The 17,426-nt window shown below is 49.7% G+C and overlaps 2 protein-coding genes across 8 annotated transcripts in view; one reads left to right on the top strand and one right to left on the bottom strand.

The window, feature by feature from the left end:
* Positions 1-9,050, bottom strand: part of CHPF (chondroitin polymerizing factor) — a 36,156-nt gene extending 27,106 nt beyond the window's left edge. Inside the window, exon 1 of one of the 2 annotated variants that reach the window (XM_053400808.1) lies at positions 7,897-9,050. The gene's annotated coding sequence lies outside the window, so the exon portion shown is untranslated. Of the gene's footprint in view, positions 1-3,752; positions 3,887-7,896 lie in introns of those variants that run through there. The other variant, XM_053400799.1, reaches the window with a different exon arrangement.
* TMEM198 (transmembrane protein 198) lies at positions 2,518-16,699 on the top strand. 6 transcript variants are annotated; one of them, XM_053400908.1, is made up of 5 exons: positions 2,518-2,626; positions 10,852-11,103; positions 12,069-12,644; positions 13,442-13,632; positions 15,097-16,699. In XM_053400908.1, the coding sequence occupies exons 2-5, from the start codon at positions 10,941-10,943 to the stop codon at positions 15,241-15,243; spliced, it is 1,077 nt and encodes a 358-aa protein (XP_053256883.1). In that variant the 5' UTR covers positions 2,518-2,626; positions 10,852-10,940; the 3' UTR covers positions 15,244-16,699. The 6 variants fall into 6 exon arrangements, with proteins under 6 accessions (XP_053256883.1, XP_053256873.1, XP_053256867.1 ...); XM_053400898.1 differs by having other exon boundaries at positions 2,520-2,639; XM_053400892.1 differs by lacking the exon at positions 2,518-2,626 and adding an exon at positions 2,752-3,241.
* Positions 16,700-17,426: the final 727 nt, after the last annotated feature.

Below are 17,426 nucleotides of genomic sequence, written 5' to 3'. Positions count from 1 at the left end.
GCACTATCACACACTGACACACAAAGGCTATCTATACCCAATAAACAGCCCCCCCCAAACCCTCTCTTTTACACACACACACACACACACACACACACACACACACACACCTTCAAGCACATTATATTAAAGTTTCATTAGAATCCAAAAACAATTATAAGTCTGATATTCATTCAGTCTTATTATTTTTCTCAGACTCACAAAACTGATTTAATGTGAAAAGCCTGGCGTTTTGCGTTAGAACTCACACTCAGCCTTACATTTGAGCTGTTGTGTGGTAGGCATAGGCAACAAGTAACTGAAAGCAGGCAAAGATTTGGGCTGGTGGAGAAGGGGTACCCCATCCCTTCTCTAATGCCAGCAGAGAAATCAAGTGGGCTGCTGCATGGGGATAGAAGCGCCCCCCCACATCTTTGTGAGCAGCATACAAATGCAGCAGGTTGCTGGAGAAGGGACCAAGCTCATTGTCCTTCATCAGCCAACCTTCACTAGCAAGTAAGCAGACCACCCTTTGCAGCCTAGTAACTTTTATGGGCTTATTTTCAGGGTGGTTGTCACGATGTATACTTTGCAGCTATGGTGGGCAAAGATGGCATTCTGCATTTATTCCTTTGCTATTAATTGGCTTTCTCTCAGCCCATTTACCCTTGATCCTCCCCCCAAAAAAACAAATTCCTTTGATATATGTACACTTGGTGCTTACTGCACTTGGATTTGTGCCATATACTTCAAAGAGGTAGGCTGGTCTGAGCTGAAACTCAGTAGGCCTTGTGCTTTAAGGCAGCAGGAATATGGCTAAGAAAGGTTTGGTGCATCAGCTGCTTATCCCCATCCAGATAAGTGTTAAGCTGGTGACAGGCTAAGAAGACTGCTTTACCGGCCAGAGAGACTGGGATTAGGGTTCTGATGCCCAGACCAAAAAAAAAAAATTTAAATTAAAAATGGTCTGATGTGCTGACAATACATGGGTGACATCACCAAGTCTTATACAACCACATAACCTTTGGAGGTGGATATGCATACATATGCATTTCTGCTTGACTATATTACTAAGACCTTTAAATAAAGGTTTCTCTAGGCTACAGGCCAGAGCTAATCACCTAGCACAGCAGAGGAGGATCTAAACTGTCTTAGCTGCTAAAGGCTGAGAGTGGGAAGGGAGGAGATGGCAGTAGGAGCAGCAGTGCCTCATCATCATTCCCACACATCCTCCTTCTTCTCATGACACAGGGAGCTCAGCAGATGGTAAGTGGGATTCAGCCTTGAGCAGTTTTGATGACGTGCCTAAGCCAGTGGAATGACTGACCTCTGGGGTTCAGGGATATCTGGCTTCCCTGCCAAGCTCATATCCTTCCTGTAATCCAAACGCAACTGATTTGGCTACTGTCCTACATGTGAGGGGCAGCATATAAAAATCCAGCCCAATGTGGACACGGGGCAGCTGCAGTTCCTGGACCACATGGCAATGAGAGCTAGAGATTTCTGTGCATATGGTCAGGCCACATTAACAGTTCAAGCCACGGGTCCCCAGATGTTGTTGGACTACAACTCCCATCATTCCTAGTTACAAGACTAGTGGTCAGGATGATGGGAGTTGTAGTCCAATAGCATATATATATATATATATATATATATATATATATATATATATATATATATTGTAATAGATATTTGCAGCAGCAACCTGTACTTTGGAACTCCCTGCCTATCAACATTAAGGAAGTGCCATCACTGCTCCTTTGGACACCTGCTGAAAACTTTTGTTTCAGCAGAGCTATCCAGACACATCAATTGGTTATAGCTGTTCTTAAATTCGCTTCAAATGTTTTATTGCGTTTTATTGTTTTCTATGTGTTTTTAACCGTTTTAAAATGTATTCAGTTGTATTGTTATTACTGAAGTGTTTGCTGCCCTGGGCTCCTTTGGGATGAATTCCAGGATACAAATTTAACAAATAACAGAAAGAAGAGCCAGAATGCCGGCCCACAGACAAAAGTGGATGGAGCAATGGAAGTGATTCTTACCTTTATTCAGCAGGGTACATTCCAAAAAAGCAAATGTGAGATGTTTCTACACACCCTGACCCCCATCTTTTCCTTCCAACCAAGCGAGTGTAGAACCACAGGCAAAGAGGCATTATCAGACAGAGTTCAACTACCCATTCAAACCAACAATGCTGGAGGGGAGCACAGAGCAGAGCTGATGAGGGGGCATGGCCTTAGGAGAACATCCGTCCTCAGGCAAGGCAAGGCAGAGACTCCAAGGTGGTGGGGCTGCATTCACCCGAGACTGGGGTGTCTCAGCACATAAAACATTGTTTACATGGTGTGTCTCTGCTAGTAGAAAGCTTTTCCTAGACAAAAAAACTAAAACAAAACAATTCTTTTTTCTAAACGGAGTGTTTTTTTGTTTTTACATTACAGCAGGGCTGGGAAATTCACTGCACTGGAGCGGGGAGCGATGCAAACAATAGTTGCAATCCAGCCAGAGGTAGACCGACGAAGCCGCTGGAGCAATGCAGTTGGGGGCGGGGCAGAAGTGGACAGTCTCACAAGGTGCCATATGGCGAAGGAGCCAGCGTAGGCTGTCCGGCAAGCGGGCTTGCACAGTGGTGGTGCACAACATAGTAAGGATCGCAGGTAGTGCGGAGCGCGGGGGCGGGGAGGAAACCAAAATCGGAGCGCGAGGCGGGGAGCGGGGGAGGGGTAGAGAGATCCACCAAGGCGGCGATTGATGCAGTGCCATGACAATAGGGAAGCGCCAAGGGCCTCCGACGCAACGCACTGGAAGCGGGGGGGCGGGATGAATGCCTAACAAGTGCTCCTTGAGCGGATAGGATCCCGCGGAGGAGGCTCTGCGGGTGTGCGTGCCTGTGTGACACACGCTCGCCTGTGCGGAGCCCCCGCTACCACCGCCGCGCGCTCCAGGCCCTAAGCGGCGCGGGGGATGAGGAGGGTTGGGGGCGGACGGCGAGGGAGGAGCTGGAAGGGGAACGGAAGGAAGAAGCAGCGGCGGCGGCGGCAGCAGCAGCAGCCTATTTGTTGTGTCCGTGGCGCGCGCCTGGCTGCATCCGCTCCAGGCAGCCTTTCTCGGCCGCCGCGCGCGCGAGGAGCGGCGGAGGAGCGGGGGGTGGGCGGCCGAGGGAGAGGACCTGGGCGCTGACGTCACGCGGAGCTGTCCCTCAGCACCGGGCCGAGCCGGGCGGGCTCTGGCGGGCCGGGTTCGAGGCCGGGCCGAGCAGGTAGGGGGGAACCGCCGCGGGGAAGAGGAGAGGGAGAGGGTTGCTGGCTGGGTCTGCTGCTCCTTTGCAGCGCACCTTGCCGGAGGAGGAAGGGAGACGGAAGGAAAGAGGGAGAGAGAGAGAGACGGTCGCCGCCACCGCCGCTGGGCTGGGAAAAGGGAAGGAGGACTCGATCGCGGAGCATTAAATGAACGGGATTGTTGGAGAAGGAAAGAAAAAAAAGCGGCGCTGAATGACTGGGAAGCGTACAAAGAGCGAGCTGGGCGCCTCGGCAGCGCTGGGTAAATGCCAGCGAGAGGAAAGCCACGGATGGCCGTACCTCGCTGTCTCTCCTGCCCGGGGGCAGCAGGCAGTGGGAAGAAGTTGGAGAGGCAGCGGGGTTGAGTTCACGTGGACGCCCGTCACCCGCGCAGCCATGCTAAAGCAGCCCTGAAGGCCGCCGAGCCAGGGGAGAGATGCGCATGAAGCGGGTAGCGGACGGGTGCTATTCCAGACTGTCCCCCCCACATACCCAACAGGCTTCGCCCGTCCAGGGCTGCGGTGAGCCACACATCACACTTTGCCAGGCTCAGGGATTATCAGCCTTTCCTCACCCCGCTGGAAGGGTAGTTCCAAAAAGTGTGTCTGCCTGAAGCTCCTACTTCTTCTGGCTTGTGTTGCTTAGATGTGATTCCCCGCAGGGAGAACAATAAAAGCCCAGCCTTCTATTTCTAGTTATTAATTAGCATAAACCTATGTCAACAAAGGCTGAGTTTAAAAGAAACAAAAGCAAAATCCTCGATTGGCTGGATGAAAACAATCCTCCCGCTTCAAAAAGAGAACCATTGTATCCTAAGTCAAGATCTGTAGGCATCTCTGGGTCCACCAGCCCAGGATCCCCTGGGGACCCCCTCTTTCCAAACAAAGGGAGTCTGGCGGGCTCCCCAGAAGTCTTTGCAGCTCTGTATCCTAGCAACTCTGCAGCTTCCCTTATGGGATCTGCCAGTCCCAAACAAGAATGAAACCTGGTCCAGCTTGTACTAGTGGCAGGAACAAGCTGATAAGTAGATGGAGCAGGCTGAGTTGTAAATGGATGAACAAAGCCAGGTATGTGTCAGGCCGGCAGAGGGGAGAGATGGAATGCAGGCTGGTGGAGCTAATCTACACCAGCCACCATAATGCCAACACAGGAACTACTTCAGAAAAGTTGTGCTTCCTAGAGAGGGGTATGAGTGTGGCTAATTTAGAGCTATCACTGCAGCATCACATTTTCCAGTTCTGCTTTCCATTTGAATTGATAGCAGTCAACATAGGGATTGGGTTTTCATCATACTCAATACTTGCACAACAAAATAAGGAACCCTTTCCAGAAACACCTGCAAGTCCAAGGTTGGATGGGCAAGCTTTGTGCTTGGGAATAGAAAAGGTCAGCATGTCTTGCTATGGAATGGGATAGAGTCTGTCAACCAGATTGCAGTAGAGGGCTGGCACTGCATTGAGCCGGGCAATGTGAAGAGAGGCTATGGTATGGTCATGTGAGATTTGCACGGAACAGGAAAGCATCAGGTTCTTGCAACCTGGCTATGCCCCAGTAAAGTGCATTTCTCCTTTGAACCTGCCCCATGCTCGATATCCTTCAGACACACTAGCTACAGGGATAAAACAGCTATCCTATGCTAGGGCCCTCCAGTCGGCCACTGAGAGGAGCATAGACAGGAAGATCCTGAGCTAGTCCTTCTCTGGAGTCAAAAATTCTTAGGTGCAGCCCACAGGCTCTGGGTAGTGTGTTTATATGTGTGTAATGCTTGCAGCTGACTTTTGTACCAAGTGTGGTTGATTTGGGTGCTTTCCAATACAAGTGTTACAAAATCTTTTTTTTTAAAAAAAAAAAAACATTCCTAGAACATAATATAAATACCTTCTTGCCACCTCTGTGAAAACTCTGCACAGTGTTTCCTTAGAGCACAACTAGTGCAACTAGGAGTACCTGAAGGACAGGGCCCTGTCCTGCAGATTCTCCTCAAAGTACTGCCACTCCCCTGGGTTACTCCCAGGTTAATAGGATTCTCTCATTAGCAGCTTTTCAGCAAGCTGTCACAGTAATCCCAGTGGCAGGAAGAGGATAAGGTGCCAAGGATTCCCTTCCATATTGCACACAGATCCTATCAGAGTAGGTGTGCCTAACCCTAGCCCAGAAGAAAAGTTCCTGGCATAACATTGTGCCCTGGCACTTTCCCCTAAAATAGGAACAGCTTGGTTATTCATGTTTCTGCATCCTGCAGCAAAAGGTGAGGCAGTGTCTTGCTAGTCCTTCCACAACTATCCTTACCCCACTCCTACTAAGTAAGAATCCGCAACAAGCTCTCATGCCTTCCTCATAGTGTCTTCTGTTGGTCTAGACCTGTCTTTCTTTCCTAAAACTTCACATGCAGAATCTACATTGTCACAACCTTTTCTTATCATCTCCCTTGCTGAGAGAACCTAGGATTGCAGTATTGGGCACAGCTCCTTTGTGGAGTGGCCTGGTTTCCAGGACAATCCCAGACATACTCCAATCAGGTTTCCAGGAAGTGGTATAAAGAAAGTTCCTCTGCCTCCCTATTCCTCTTCCCTATGAAATAATCAAGATTACATTTGTATGAAAAGGTCAGTCTCCTTGCTCTAGTTGAGGGTGAAAGGGTTGTGTAGGCACACGTGAAGAGAGCCTGTGGGAAAGTGGGCACTCTTGCCCTCAATCACTGTGGAAGAGGATTCATCCAATTCCTGGACTCCAGTTGGCCTGGAACCCATAGCAGGGTCATGATTCTCCTCTAGCTGCCTTGGGGGTGGGGAGCAACACTCAAATATATTAAACACTAAAAAGTATCAAGGTTTGAGTTTCCGGGCTCCCACAGAGGAGAGGAAAGGTCACAGGCTGTGGTACCTGGTGTCAGCCTGGGCAGAACCTTGTTTGTTCAGATACACACTTCTTAACAGGGTTTACAGATTGAGAGCCCCTCCTTACAGAACAGGTATCTGTGTCTGTATCAGAGCTACTTCTAGGCCCATAGCAGGCATTAGCTAGCTGTGAACTGCATTGGCCTTTCTTCCTCCCTAGGCAACAGGACCACGTGGAAAGAGGGAGATTAGAATAACTGGCAGGGATTTGGTGCGGAGTGGGGGGGAGAGAGCTGGAAAGACTGTGCCACAGAGAAAAACAAATTGGAGCTTGCCTAGAGATAAACTGTTAAGGGCTGGATTTTCCACACTTAGGTTTGGAATAATTTTGGCAGATAGTTGCTGGCATGATGCCAAATGTTGCTGTTTGGGAACAAGAGCATGACAGTTTGTTTGTGTCAGCTCCATGGATCTGTGTGATTTTCAGAGATATAAACTAGGTGAGTGATTTCTTTTGATTGAATCTTGTTATGGTAGAAATGTGGAGGATTTTGAGGTTCACCAAGCTTCAATTATGCAAGCTTACATGTTATACAGATATGACTAGTTCAACATCTTGCATATTGCTATACCAACAAAAAGTTAGTTAGAATTGGACTAGATGATTCTCAGGAATCCCTTTCCAGCTCTATAATTCTATGATTCTACTTTGCATTTAGTAGCAATTTTTTGCTCTGAGACCCACATGGTGGCAATACTTTATTGATTTTAAAGTTGTCATTCCATGTGCACTTACTTGAATTAAATGGGATTTCTAAGTAAACACTCATTAGAGTGGACCAGAATTCCAATCCAGGAGCAAAGTGTTCAACAAGAGATCCTGGCATAAACTATGTACACAGACCAAGCATTTTGCTCCCACTTTCCCCAAACCAGCTTACATGTTCAGTGGCAGCATACCTCTGAACACTCTTTAAAAGATTAGACAAATTCATGGAGGATAAGGCTATCAGTGGGGTATAGCCATAATGGCTATGATCTTCCTCCGCTGTTGGAGGCAGTATGCCTCTGAATATGTCACCAGGGAGCACAAATAGAGAGGGCACTGTTGTACTCAGGTACTGCTTGCAGGCTTCCCTGGGGCATCTGGATGCTGTACTTGATGGGCCTAAGGTCTGATCCAGCAGGACCGCTCTTACATTCTTAAATGCTAGGAATAAACAACAGGAAAGGGCTGTTGCCCTCCAGTTCTGCTTTGGGGCTTCTAAGAGACATTGGCTGGCCACAGGATGCTGGGATACTGTAGATGGAGCTTTGGTTTAATCCGCCATATGTCTTATGGTCTTACATTTTCAATTATATTTAGAAGCTGTTTTTAATGACATAGACTACAGAAGCTTGTAGGAGGAACTACATTGGCCACAGTTGTGGGTATTACTCCATCCAGGATGCCTGGATTACCTGGCTCAGTTACAATGTTTATCATGGACCATTCCTGATTGTATGGCAGGTGGGTGTATATCAACCCCCCTCCAGATCAGTCAGTTTCCCACTGATGTTACTTGATGGAAAATCCTACATGGCACCTGGTATTCTGAAGATGTTGGGATTGAGCCCAGCACACCTCTAATTTAAATCCCAATGTGTGGCTATTAACTCTGCATTTGTTAAGAGCCTGCCTTAATTTTGCCCATTTTACTGCTGTCAGGCAGCCCTCTGTTTTCTGCAGAGACAAGTGGGAAAGCAACTTTCTGATAGTTTTGATTATCACTTCCCTGTGAATGATATACAGTACTTACTTTGCATCTCTTGATCCAGCTTGTCTGAATACTGTGTGACATGATTCACTGATGTGCAGATCATGAGGCGATGATCAACCAGATAGTGATGATACAGGGGGAATACATATGGCTGTGTAACAATTTACCTTGCCAGTCATCTGTGATCTTCTACCAGGTGGTGAGGAGGGTCCATTATTCCCATTGCTTCCCTAGATTTCTGACAGGGAATGGATGTGGGCGGAATTGTCTTCACTGATAGCATAAGAACATAAGAAGAGTCCTGCTGGATCAGGTCAGTGGCCCATCTGGTCTAGCATCCTGTTCTCACAGTGGCTGATCAGATGCCCATGGAAAGTCCACAAACAGGAGCTGGTTGCAATAGTACCTTCCCCACTTGCGATTCCCAGTGACTGGGATTCAAAGGCATATTGTCTCCGACACTGGAGACACAACACGAAGCCAGAAGCCACTGATATCCTCCATGGATCTGTCTAATAACCTTTTAAAGCCTATGGCAGGACGTTATGGATGACCAGCTTGTCAAATGGTTACATGCCTACCGCAGTAAAGCTTCCATTGGCAAATGACAAACTATGTTCTCCATACAGTGGGCAGCTTTGACTTGAGGTGACAGCAGAAATTGAAGTTGCTTTGTCTTTGTGTGTTGAGCTGTGGAGGGGGAAAGTCCAAAGTTCTTAGTGTCAGCCGTTCTTGGTGTAACCCACATACCTAGAAGATTTACTTGCTGACATCAAATATTCTATATGTTGTTGTTGTTGTTTGAATGAAGTAAACCTTAGATCCTCCTAAGAATAAGAACTGGGTTAGCACAGTCCTCCTCAGGCAGTGTTTTTTCTGGATCTATAGCTCCCAAACTTGATGGCAGGCCTTTCCATGTCACAAGGGTCACCAGCTCCTGCCAAGCCAGGAGCCACTTGGGAGTGGGAAGCAAGTGGCACTAGGGTGAGCTGTTCTGTTCTTCTGTGACACAAGTTGTGTCTGTGGTTGCACTAATAGTGTGTGCATGATAGCCCCTTTTTATCTCTGCCAATTGTAATGTGGGGGTTTCAGGGGATGTTTGAGGGCTATCAAGTGTCTGGGGAGCCAGCAGGGCGGACACATATTTGGAATAAGGGCCATTGGCACACGGCTTTTTTGGGGGGAGGGGGGTTGCAGGTGGGATAAAAACTGAAGAGAATCAAGGGGGGCGTGAGAGAGAAGTAAAGCCACATTCCAAGAGCGGGCGGGGCTTCGTGAGGAAAAAGCCGAGTTGCTGAAACAAAGCGAAAAAGATATAGCCGAGGAGAAGGCCGGCGTTTGGTAATTTCTCAGCATCCAATGGGAAAATGACTTGTTTTCCTTAGCAACAGAGAGTGCACCAATCCGTAGGCAGCATGCTTTCAGTACTAGCGGCCATTGGTGCTGGCGTCAGCGGGGAGGGGGGAATGGCAGACAGACAGACATGCAGACAGACAGAGGCGGCGGAGAGGGGGACGCGCACACGTTGGGATGAGATTTCCCAGGCTCCTGACCTGCTTGTGGGCAACATGTCTCCAGCCACGCTTTCTTAAAAGTCTCCTCACCCATCCCCATGCCACTGAGCTCCTACCCTGAAAACACGGTTCTTCTGTGAAAGGGGATAATAATAATAATAATAATAATAATAATAATAATAATAATAATAATAATAATAAAAAAATTAATATTAATATTATTTATACCCCGCCCATCTGGCTGAGTTTCCCCAGCCACTCTGGGCGGCTCCCAATCGAGTGTTAAAAACAATACAGTATCAAAAATTAAAAACTTCCCTAAACATTAGCTACAATGCTTCCAAAAACCTCACCTGTCTGGAAGTGGGTTCAGAAACACTCCCCCCAAACCCCAGTTGCATCATTAGAGTGTCCTGTCCTTTCTTACTTGGGGGCTGCTGGAGTGGGGAGGGCTCGGCTCGTGCTGGACGGATCTGAGCATGTGTGAGCAAGGGAGAACTAACACAAAAGGCTTTTCTCTGTTGTGCCTTCCAGCCTGCAATCCACCAGAAATGAGGAAATGGGGAGGGGTTGGGGTGCGGACAGTGCTCTAGCCTACAACAGCACTCAGGGACTCTCTAATCCACATTTGCAGCTGCTTTCCAAGGCTGAACATCAGAGGTAAAGAAGAAGGAAGATGCTTCAGCCGACTAACCAGTCCTCCTTTGTCTTCAGAGCTGCTCTCAGCCAGCCAGCCATCCCGCACGCAGGGTTAATGAAACTCAAATCTCTGGCAGATGCTTTTCCCGAACTGCTACATCTCCCTCTTTGGTGACTCATTCTCCTACCCCACAGGTTCTTTGAGGAAGAAGGTGGGGTGGGGTGGGGGTGAGTGTTGGAAGTGGGGGAGCATGTGCGTTGCTAAAAGTATCATCTGTTCTTTGCTCGGTTGCCGTGGAGACCATACGGTGGTGATTCTCTTTATAGCCACATTCCCCGCCGCCCCGCTTTTCCATTTTGGAAAGTTGTTGTTGTCCCATCCCTTGCTCAGCGCCCTCCTCTTCCTCCCAGCATTGCTCTGATTCCATTCCGACATGGAATATGCTGCTAAGCTCCCTGGCAGGCTGAGGCTGGGGTGACTCAGTGAGATTGGTACTCCTGGGACAGAGGTGGAGAAAGATCAACGGGAATCCTAGAGGCCCAGCTAGGATGCTTGGCCTGCTTTGCCCCTTGCATAATATATTGCCAACACTCAAACCATCTTTTTCCTTGCCAGGAATGACTAGTTGGACTTGGCTTGGGGCCCAGGGAGTTAGTGGGTGTTCCCATCTCTGATCTCGTCACTTTTTTTAAAACCCTCATTGCAGCCTCCAGAAGAGTGGGAGTTGTTTCTTAATGAGTGGAACAGCCCTGCAGAGTGCGGAATACATTATGCCTTCAGGTCTCACCTTTTTTGTCCCATCCGCCCTCAATCTCTCTCTCTCTCTCTCTCTCTCCACAGATGGAAGCAATGCCATGAGACAGCATCCCCCGCAGGTGACGGGGAGGGAGTGGGGAGCCTGACATTGCCCCAGGAGACCCTGAAGAGCCATGACGTCAACAGTACAGACCCTGCGTTTCCCGCTGCTGCCGCACGTGCCAAACCAAGACCGGACATACAGCTGTGAGGAGGAGATAGAGCGGCGCTACCAAGTGGTACCCTCAGTGGTCTGCGCCATGTGCTGCCTCTTTGGGATCATCTACTGCTTCTTTGGTGAGAAAGGGTTTGGGTGGGTCTGTGTGCTGTCCTAGGTGCCCGGAGGACAGTTTGAGCTGAGGCATGGGGGCAAAGGAGATCAATGAACTCAGTGCCCTTATGAGGCCCAGGGAGCCCATTCCACTCAAAGCCAACCCTGTGTCACAGTATGTCTGCAACAGGCATGAAGTGGGACTCACGCTTGAGCTTGCACTCAAAACTATGGGGGCATTTTTGAATATGCATGTTTAGGATGAGGCTGCTAGGGAGATGGAAAAGGCAGGTTCCCAGTTTTTGTAGCTTACTGCTAGCTTGCTCTATTAGCCCTCCCCATTCAACACCTAATGCACTAAACAAGGGAGGGAGTTGATTTGTATTTTAATCATTATAATTTTGATATGCAATATGCTAACAGTTTGATATGGAAAAAAATAAATAAACCTAGTGTAATTCCAAGCTGTTCCAACAGCAGAGAGCTGTGTTAATGCTTTTGATTCTACAGAAGACACCCAAGTGGGTGCTTTAGCCTGTATGGGTCCTTGCCAGTCCATGTGACTTACAGGAACTAGCATTAGTTTTCCAGACTGCATAACGGGGCTCCTTTGCTGACCGCATCAGCGTCCCAGGAGAAAAAGCTAGCACTGGCTTTCCCTGAGACACTGCTGTGCATCCACTTATGCATTACACAGATCAGTTGGGAGTGTGGTGAATGCTCATGTAAGGCAGCATGCTCTTTGAAGCCCTGGATATTAGGACTCCCCAGCCTTTGTGATATAAGCACAGAATATCTTTCTCTGTGTGTAAGTGTAGGACATTGCGTAGGTATTCTGCATGAGCCTCCTAAGTCAGAGGCCAGGACTTTCAGTGCAGGTGGCTCAAAGGAATGTGGATAGCCTGCCCTGCTCAACCAAACAGATGGGCGACCCGTCCTGTGTTCCTGACTGCAGCAACAGCCGCTAGCATCCATTTCTTCCTTTCCTCAGGGTACCGATGCTTCAAGGCGGTGATGTTCCTGACAGGACTGATGTTTGGCTCCGTGATCATCTTCATGTTGTGCTACAAAGAGCGGGTGCTGGACACCCAGCTGAGTGTCGAGGCCTCCGTGGGCATCGGGCTGGGCATCGGGGTACTCTGCGGGCTGGTGACCATGCTTGTGCGCAGCGTTGGGCTCTTCATGGTCGGGCTGCTGCTGGGGCTGCTGCTGGCGGTGGCTGCGCTGGTGGTGATGGAGCAGTTCTACCACCCACCTACCGTCTGGATCCCCATCGGTTTGCTGCTCGGCGTGGGCATGCTGTGTGCGGTGCTCACCTTGCAGTGGCAGCGCCTCTTCACCACGCTCTCCACCGCTGTCTTTGGCAGTGCCGTCATGACCGCCACTGCCGACTACTTTGTTGAGCTCTTCCTGCTGCTGCAGTACGTCTACGAGCGCGTCAAGGTAGCTCCCGCCCGGCCCATCTGCTGGTACAGCTGGGTCATCTTGGGCACTTGGCCAGTCCTGGCACTGTTGGGCGTCCTGGTGCAGTGGAAAGTCACGGCAGAGGGATATTCCCACACGGAAGGTGAGTGCGGTGCAGAGGGTGGGTAGGAAGGGGGGTGGACATTGGCGTAAAATTTGAACTGTCATCTTCACTTGCCTGTGGTTCTTATTGCCAGAAGGAAAACATTAGTGATTTCAGCCAGGAAGACAGGCTGTGTCCCAGCTGTGGTTATAAACTGGGAGCCATCTTGAAGTTCCCTTTTCCACAAATTTGGCTGAGGGAGAGGGGAGAAGACACACAAGTCTGCCCCCTAACAATTAAATTGAGGATTATTTTTTATCTGTTGTTAAGAATTTAGCAGAAATTAACCAATTAATGCTTTGAACCCTTATTCTGAGTTATAGAGGGTACATTCCAGAGGGTACACCTTTTCTCTGAGGGCTAAACTACTACATATTGCATCCAAACAGTAGTTGCAAGAAGCCTGTTAGCAGGTGATGCCTTGTATGAAAAGCATGAATCATGCTCAGCCACCTTGAGATTCCTGCTGTAGTGAAAGGAGGCTAGCTCCCTTAGGTAGCAAATGCTGCTATGTGCTGGCACCTCATTTATCTCAGTGGCAGCTTCCTGGAATAAAAATGGTTTGGAACTTTGCACCTTGAGGCTACAGGTGCATTCCCCAGTCACCACACCTAATACTAAATGTTGGCTCTGCCAATTATGAATTTACCTGGTTATGGGAGGTGGTATCCCAACTCTGCTTTTGGCTTTCACTTCATCCCACAGCAAAGCATTCCAGTAGTGGCATCTGCTTGGTACCTTGGGCCACCCCTTCTGACCACACCCCCTTCTCTTCTCTCTCCTGCCCCCCCCCCCAGTGATTATCAGTCGGCAGCAGCGCCGTGTTCAGCTGATGCGGATCAAGCAACGAGAAGAGCGCAAGGAGAAGAAGAAGAAGAGGCGGCCACACCCCCATCCCCACGTGCAACACAAGGCCCACCCACCGGAGCCTGCCTACCGTCGCAAGCCTAATCCTGTGCGCCGATTTGATGGGGATGTGCTCTCCCCAGTGAGTCAATGCCAGTGCCCTCCTGCACAGGGCTAGGGTGGTGGGACTGTATGTATTACACTGCAAAGAATCCAGCTCCCTAGGGGTAAAGACTGATGGGAGTCAACTTGCTCCCAGTTCTATTCCTCCAGGCTTTCCTGCTGTTTCCTTTGCTTTTGGATCATCAGTGACACACTTCCGCCTTAAGAGCCAGCCCTGTCAGTCATGCTTTCCACATTCAGAAACCCATCTGTATAGGACAGAAGTGTCTCTGGCTTCTGCACCCTTTGCTTCCCACACTCCATTCATATGGACTATCTGTATGGAATTCCCATAGAGGGAGGAGCAGGGAAACAGTTCGGTGGGACTCCCAGCACTGTTGGCCACTCCCTCCCCCCACTGATGCCTCTATATGCAGGAAGCCCAGTGCGAGACAAGAACACCATGGCATAACATATATGGAGGGAAAATGGGTAGAGAAACTTTGTCCAAGTTCTGCTTTTTGCTCTACATTTGGCAGTTTCAGTTGGGAACCAAAAGCAGAGCTCTGTGTCTCTTAACATTTTCTTCGTGTGTCTCTGGAAGTTCTCCTCAACCCATGGAGGTTTCTCTGCCTAGTACAAATAGTGTTGTCAGGTGGTTCTTGGGGAGCTTTGCTAATTGATGCGGGGGAAAGGCAGTGACTTCCTCATGATATAGCAGAAGAACAGGGTGATCCTTAAATGAAAGTGAACATGCTTAACTATGCCAGCCAATGCATACATCCAGTAAGTCTCTCATCAATTCATTCCCAAAGTCTTCCCAAGTACAAATAGCCTGGGACAAGCTGTGCTCTGTTGTGGCACCCTCCCTGTACTAGGGTGTTGAGCTTCATAGAAAACTAAGGTATTGTGATCTGTTCAAAATTGCAAGGTAACAGGGCTCTGACAGTGCCCCAGTATGGCCAATATGGAACGTGTGAATGGCAGCCACGCGTTCTTAAACTTTTATGGACAGGCACCATAGAATATTGAATGGTTGTCTGTGGCTTCTGGACATATGCAGATTATCTGTCTAATAATGCACATCTGCAGTTCACACTTTTACTGTTCACACCTCACTGCAGCCCTTAGTTTTCCTGATCACAGCACAGAGAGGCAAACCTCAGCCTCCCTACCAGTCATTTCCAGCAGGACCAGAAGCTCCTCCTACACCTACCCCAGGAAGCACTATGAGCCCTTTCCAGTAGATGTGGGAGAAAATAAATCCTATTACATCTCAAGGCATTGTGTGGAAGAACAGCTGGTTCTTGGTTACTTGCAAGGAGAGGGTGATATGGCAGCCATTAGGAAGGGCCTTGTCCCAGGAATTGAGGTGGGAAGAGGCTGGACCTGCCCAAAACACTCAGGAGCAAGTCATAGGCAAGTCCTTCCACACAGGGAAGTTTCAATCACAGATGGGGGATGGAGGCAGCACCCTCATCTTCTGCTTTCCTCCTCCTTGTAGAGCTACATACAGAGCTTCCGGGAGCGGCAGACGGGATCCTCTCTCAACAGCCTCCTGGCCAACGCTCATGCCGCCATTGACATTGACTATGACTGTGGCTCCACCGTGCCCCTGACAACGGGCTCTGGCCCTGCAATGCGGGTATAGTGCAGCACCTCCCGCCAGGTCACAAGGACGCTGCCCTCGCACGGTCACGCAGGTCAGGCCGTGTGGGCTTAGCCTAGCGCCTGTGTTCCCGTGAGGACTTGCAGATACTCTTTGCTGGCATTCGTAGACCTGGCCTGGACATGCAGTTGTAGCCCAGTTTCTCTCACACTGCAAGGATATGCGGAATTCTCCCCAGTGCAACTCTGGCTCCAGCTAAGCTGCCCTGCAACAAGGGGCAAGGAAAGCGTACATGAGCAGGTGCTTGGGGCAAAGGGCTGAAGAGAGACCTGGTTGCTAACCCACCCGAGCCAGGACTGCGGAACGCAGTGAAGGGTGAAAAGGAAAGAGCCAATTGCCTGCATGAAAATGACAAGGAACTGTCAACATTCCCCACCCACCACTGTTGGAGTGACTCATAGATGGAGGGGCCAACGGGGTGTTCCTGTGCTGTTGTCTTGCCACACGATGGACCCACTCCTTGTCCTGGAGCTTTGTCTTTGCCTGAACTGACCCCCGCAAGGACTTTTTCAGGGCACAAGTGGTAGGATTTGACTCAGTTCACTCTAGTCTGGCTGGGGCAGCCAGCTCAGGGAAATGGGGTCCTCTGGGCCCCGGGCCCCTTGCCCATACCAGTGCCTGGCATACTGTTTGAATGGGCAACTCAAGGAGGGAAGGGAGGAGGGAGGGGTGGGCATCTGGGCCACCTGGGCTGGGCTGTCTAACTGTTGAAGTGTGCAAGTGTGAGTGTGTGAGCGTGTGTGAGGTGGAGCTGGAGCAAGTATGGGGCATTCGGCTGGTATCCAGGCAATGAGCCTTTTCGATACCCCCCTTCTACTTCCCCTTCCCCCTGTTCCTCATTTTGGAGTGAGGGTCAGGGTAGTCAGGGGACTGGGACTGGGGGGAACATCCATGTACATATTCTTGTTGCAGTTATTTGTATTAATTTATTATTGACAAAGAGTTGGGCCTGAAGAGCTCTGCTGGACCCAGGGTTGGGGGGACAGGGTCCTGCAGTCTTCGTATCTTTCCCTTCAGGCCCATGCCTGGGGATGGGTGTCACCCTTTTTTACCCTACCTAGCCTCAGAGCTGGGGTGGGAGTGTCCCCCTGCACAGAACCCTGTCAAAGTGTGGTGGCCCCCACATTTGGAGCTTGTCTCCTTGTTATCTATCATGTGGGAGGTGGGGGCTGTGAGTCTCTCAGTGTCTCCTCTTTAAGGGGACAGGAGCAGGGAAGATTCACCACCTGTTTCAGGATGGGGGCAAGGGAGGGTCCAGCACAGCTCAGAAAAGCCTCTCCTTCATGGAGAAACTGCATGTTTCTGTCACCAATCGCCACTGTTGTCACCACAGAAACCTTGCACTCTCGTTTTTCTTTGTTTTGTCCTCTCTTTCTCTTTGTATATGTGCCAAACGCTGCCGGGCTGCGGCTGCGCAAGTAAAAAAAAAAGCCTTTCAGAGCAGCCTCTCCATGAATGAAATGGGCCACAAGCGTTGGACTACGGCACAAACACTACCACACATGCATGAGCTTGGATCTTGGACATGGGCATGAGGCAAGCCTGGACTGGGCACAGGAGGAGAATGAGGGTGAGGAATGGGGTCAACAACTTGAGGCAGCATGTGCAGCAGACCTTTAACCAGAAGAGATCCTGAGCCACCACTTCTTTCTGCATGGCAGTAGCATGGCAAACAATGGGTCTGTGCACATGGTGGTGGTCGGGGGGCATGAGCAGAACCTTGTTTGGAGGAAAGAGACCAGAGGAACTTGCAGAAAATTGGTCCATCTAGCTCAGTACTGTCTGCACCAATTAGCAGCAGCTCTCCAGAGTTTCAGGCAGGAAGTTCTCCCTATCCTACTTGTGGATGCTAAAGCTTGAACCTGATCCCATCTGCGCATAGACCCTAGGCCCTTTCCCTGTGCTGTGTTGGCTGATGAGAGTTGTCGTCCAAAACATGGACAGCATTCTGTTGGGGAAGGCTGCTCCAGAGCAGGGAGGCAAACGTTAAACCATAGTTTTAGTTACACCCCAGACAATCCCTTCTTTGCACCCCCATCTGTGGGCTCTCTTCACAGCCCATGGCCCTTCCTTCCTCTTCTCGGACTTCAGGTTTTACCAGAGGGGTGGGGCTTAGAAATACATATGCACACACCTATCTATGCTGCCCAGTGTATGCGCCCTGG

This window comes from Podarcis raffonei, chromosome 1 (assembly GCF_027172205.1).
Source record: "Podarcis raffonei isolate rPodRaf1 chromosome 1, rPodRaf1.pri, whole genome shotgun sequence".
Classification (NCBI taxonomy): Eukaryota; Metazoa; Chordata; class Lepidosauria; order Squamata; family Lacertidae; genus Podarcis; species Podarcis raffonei.
This window is presented reverse-complemented; position numbering and strand designations above follow the sequence as displayed.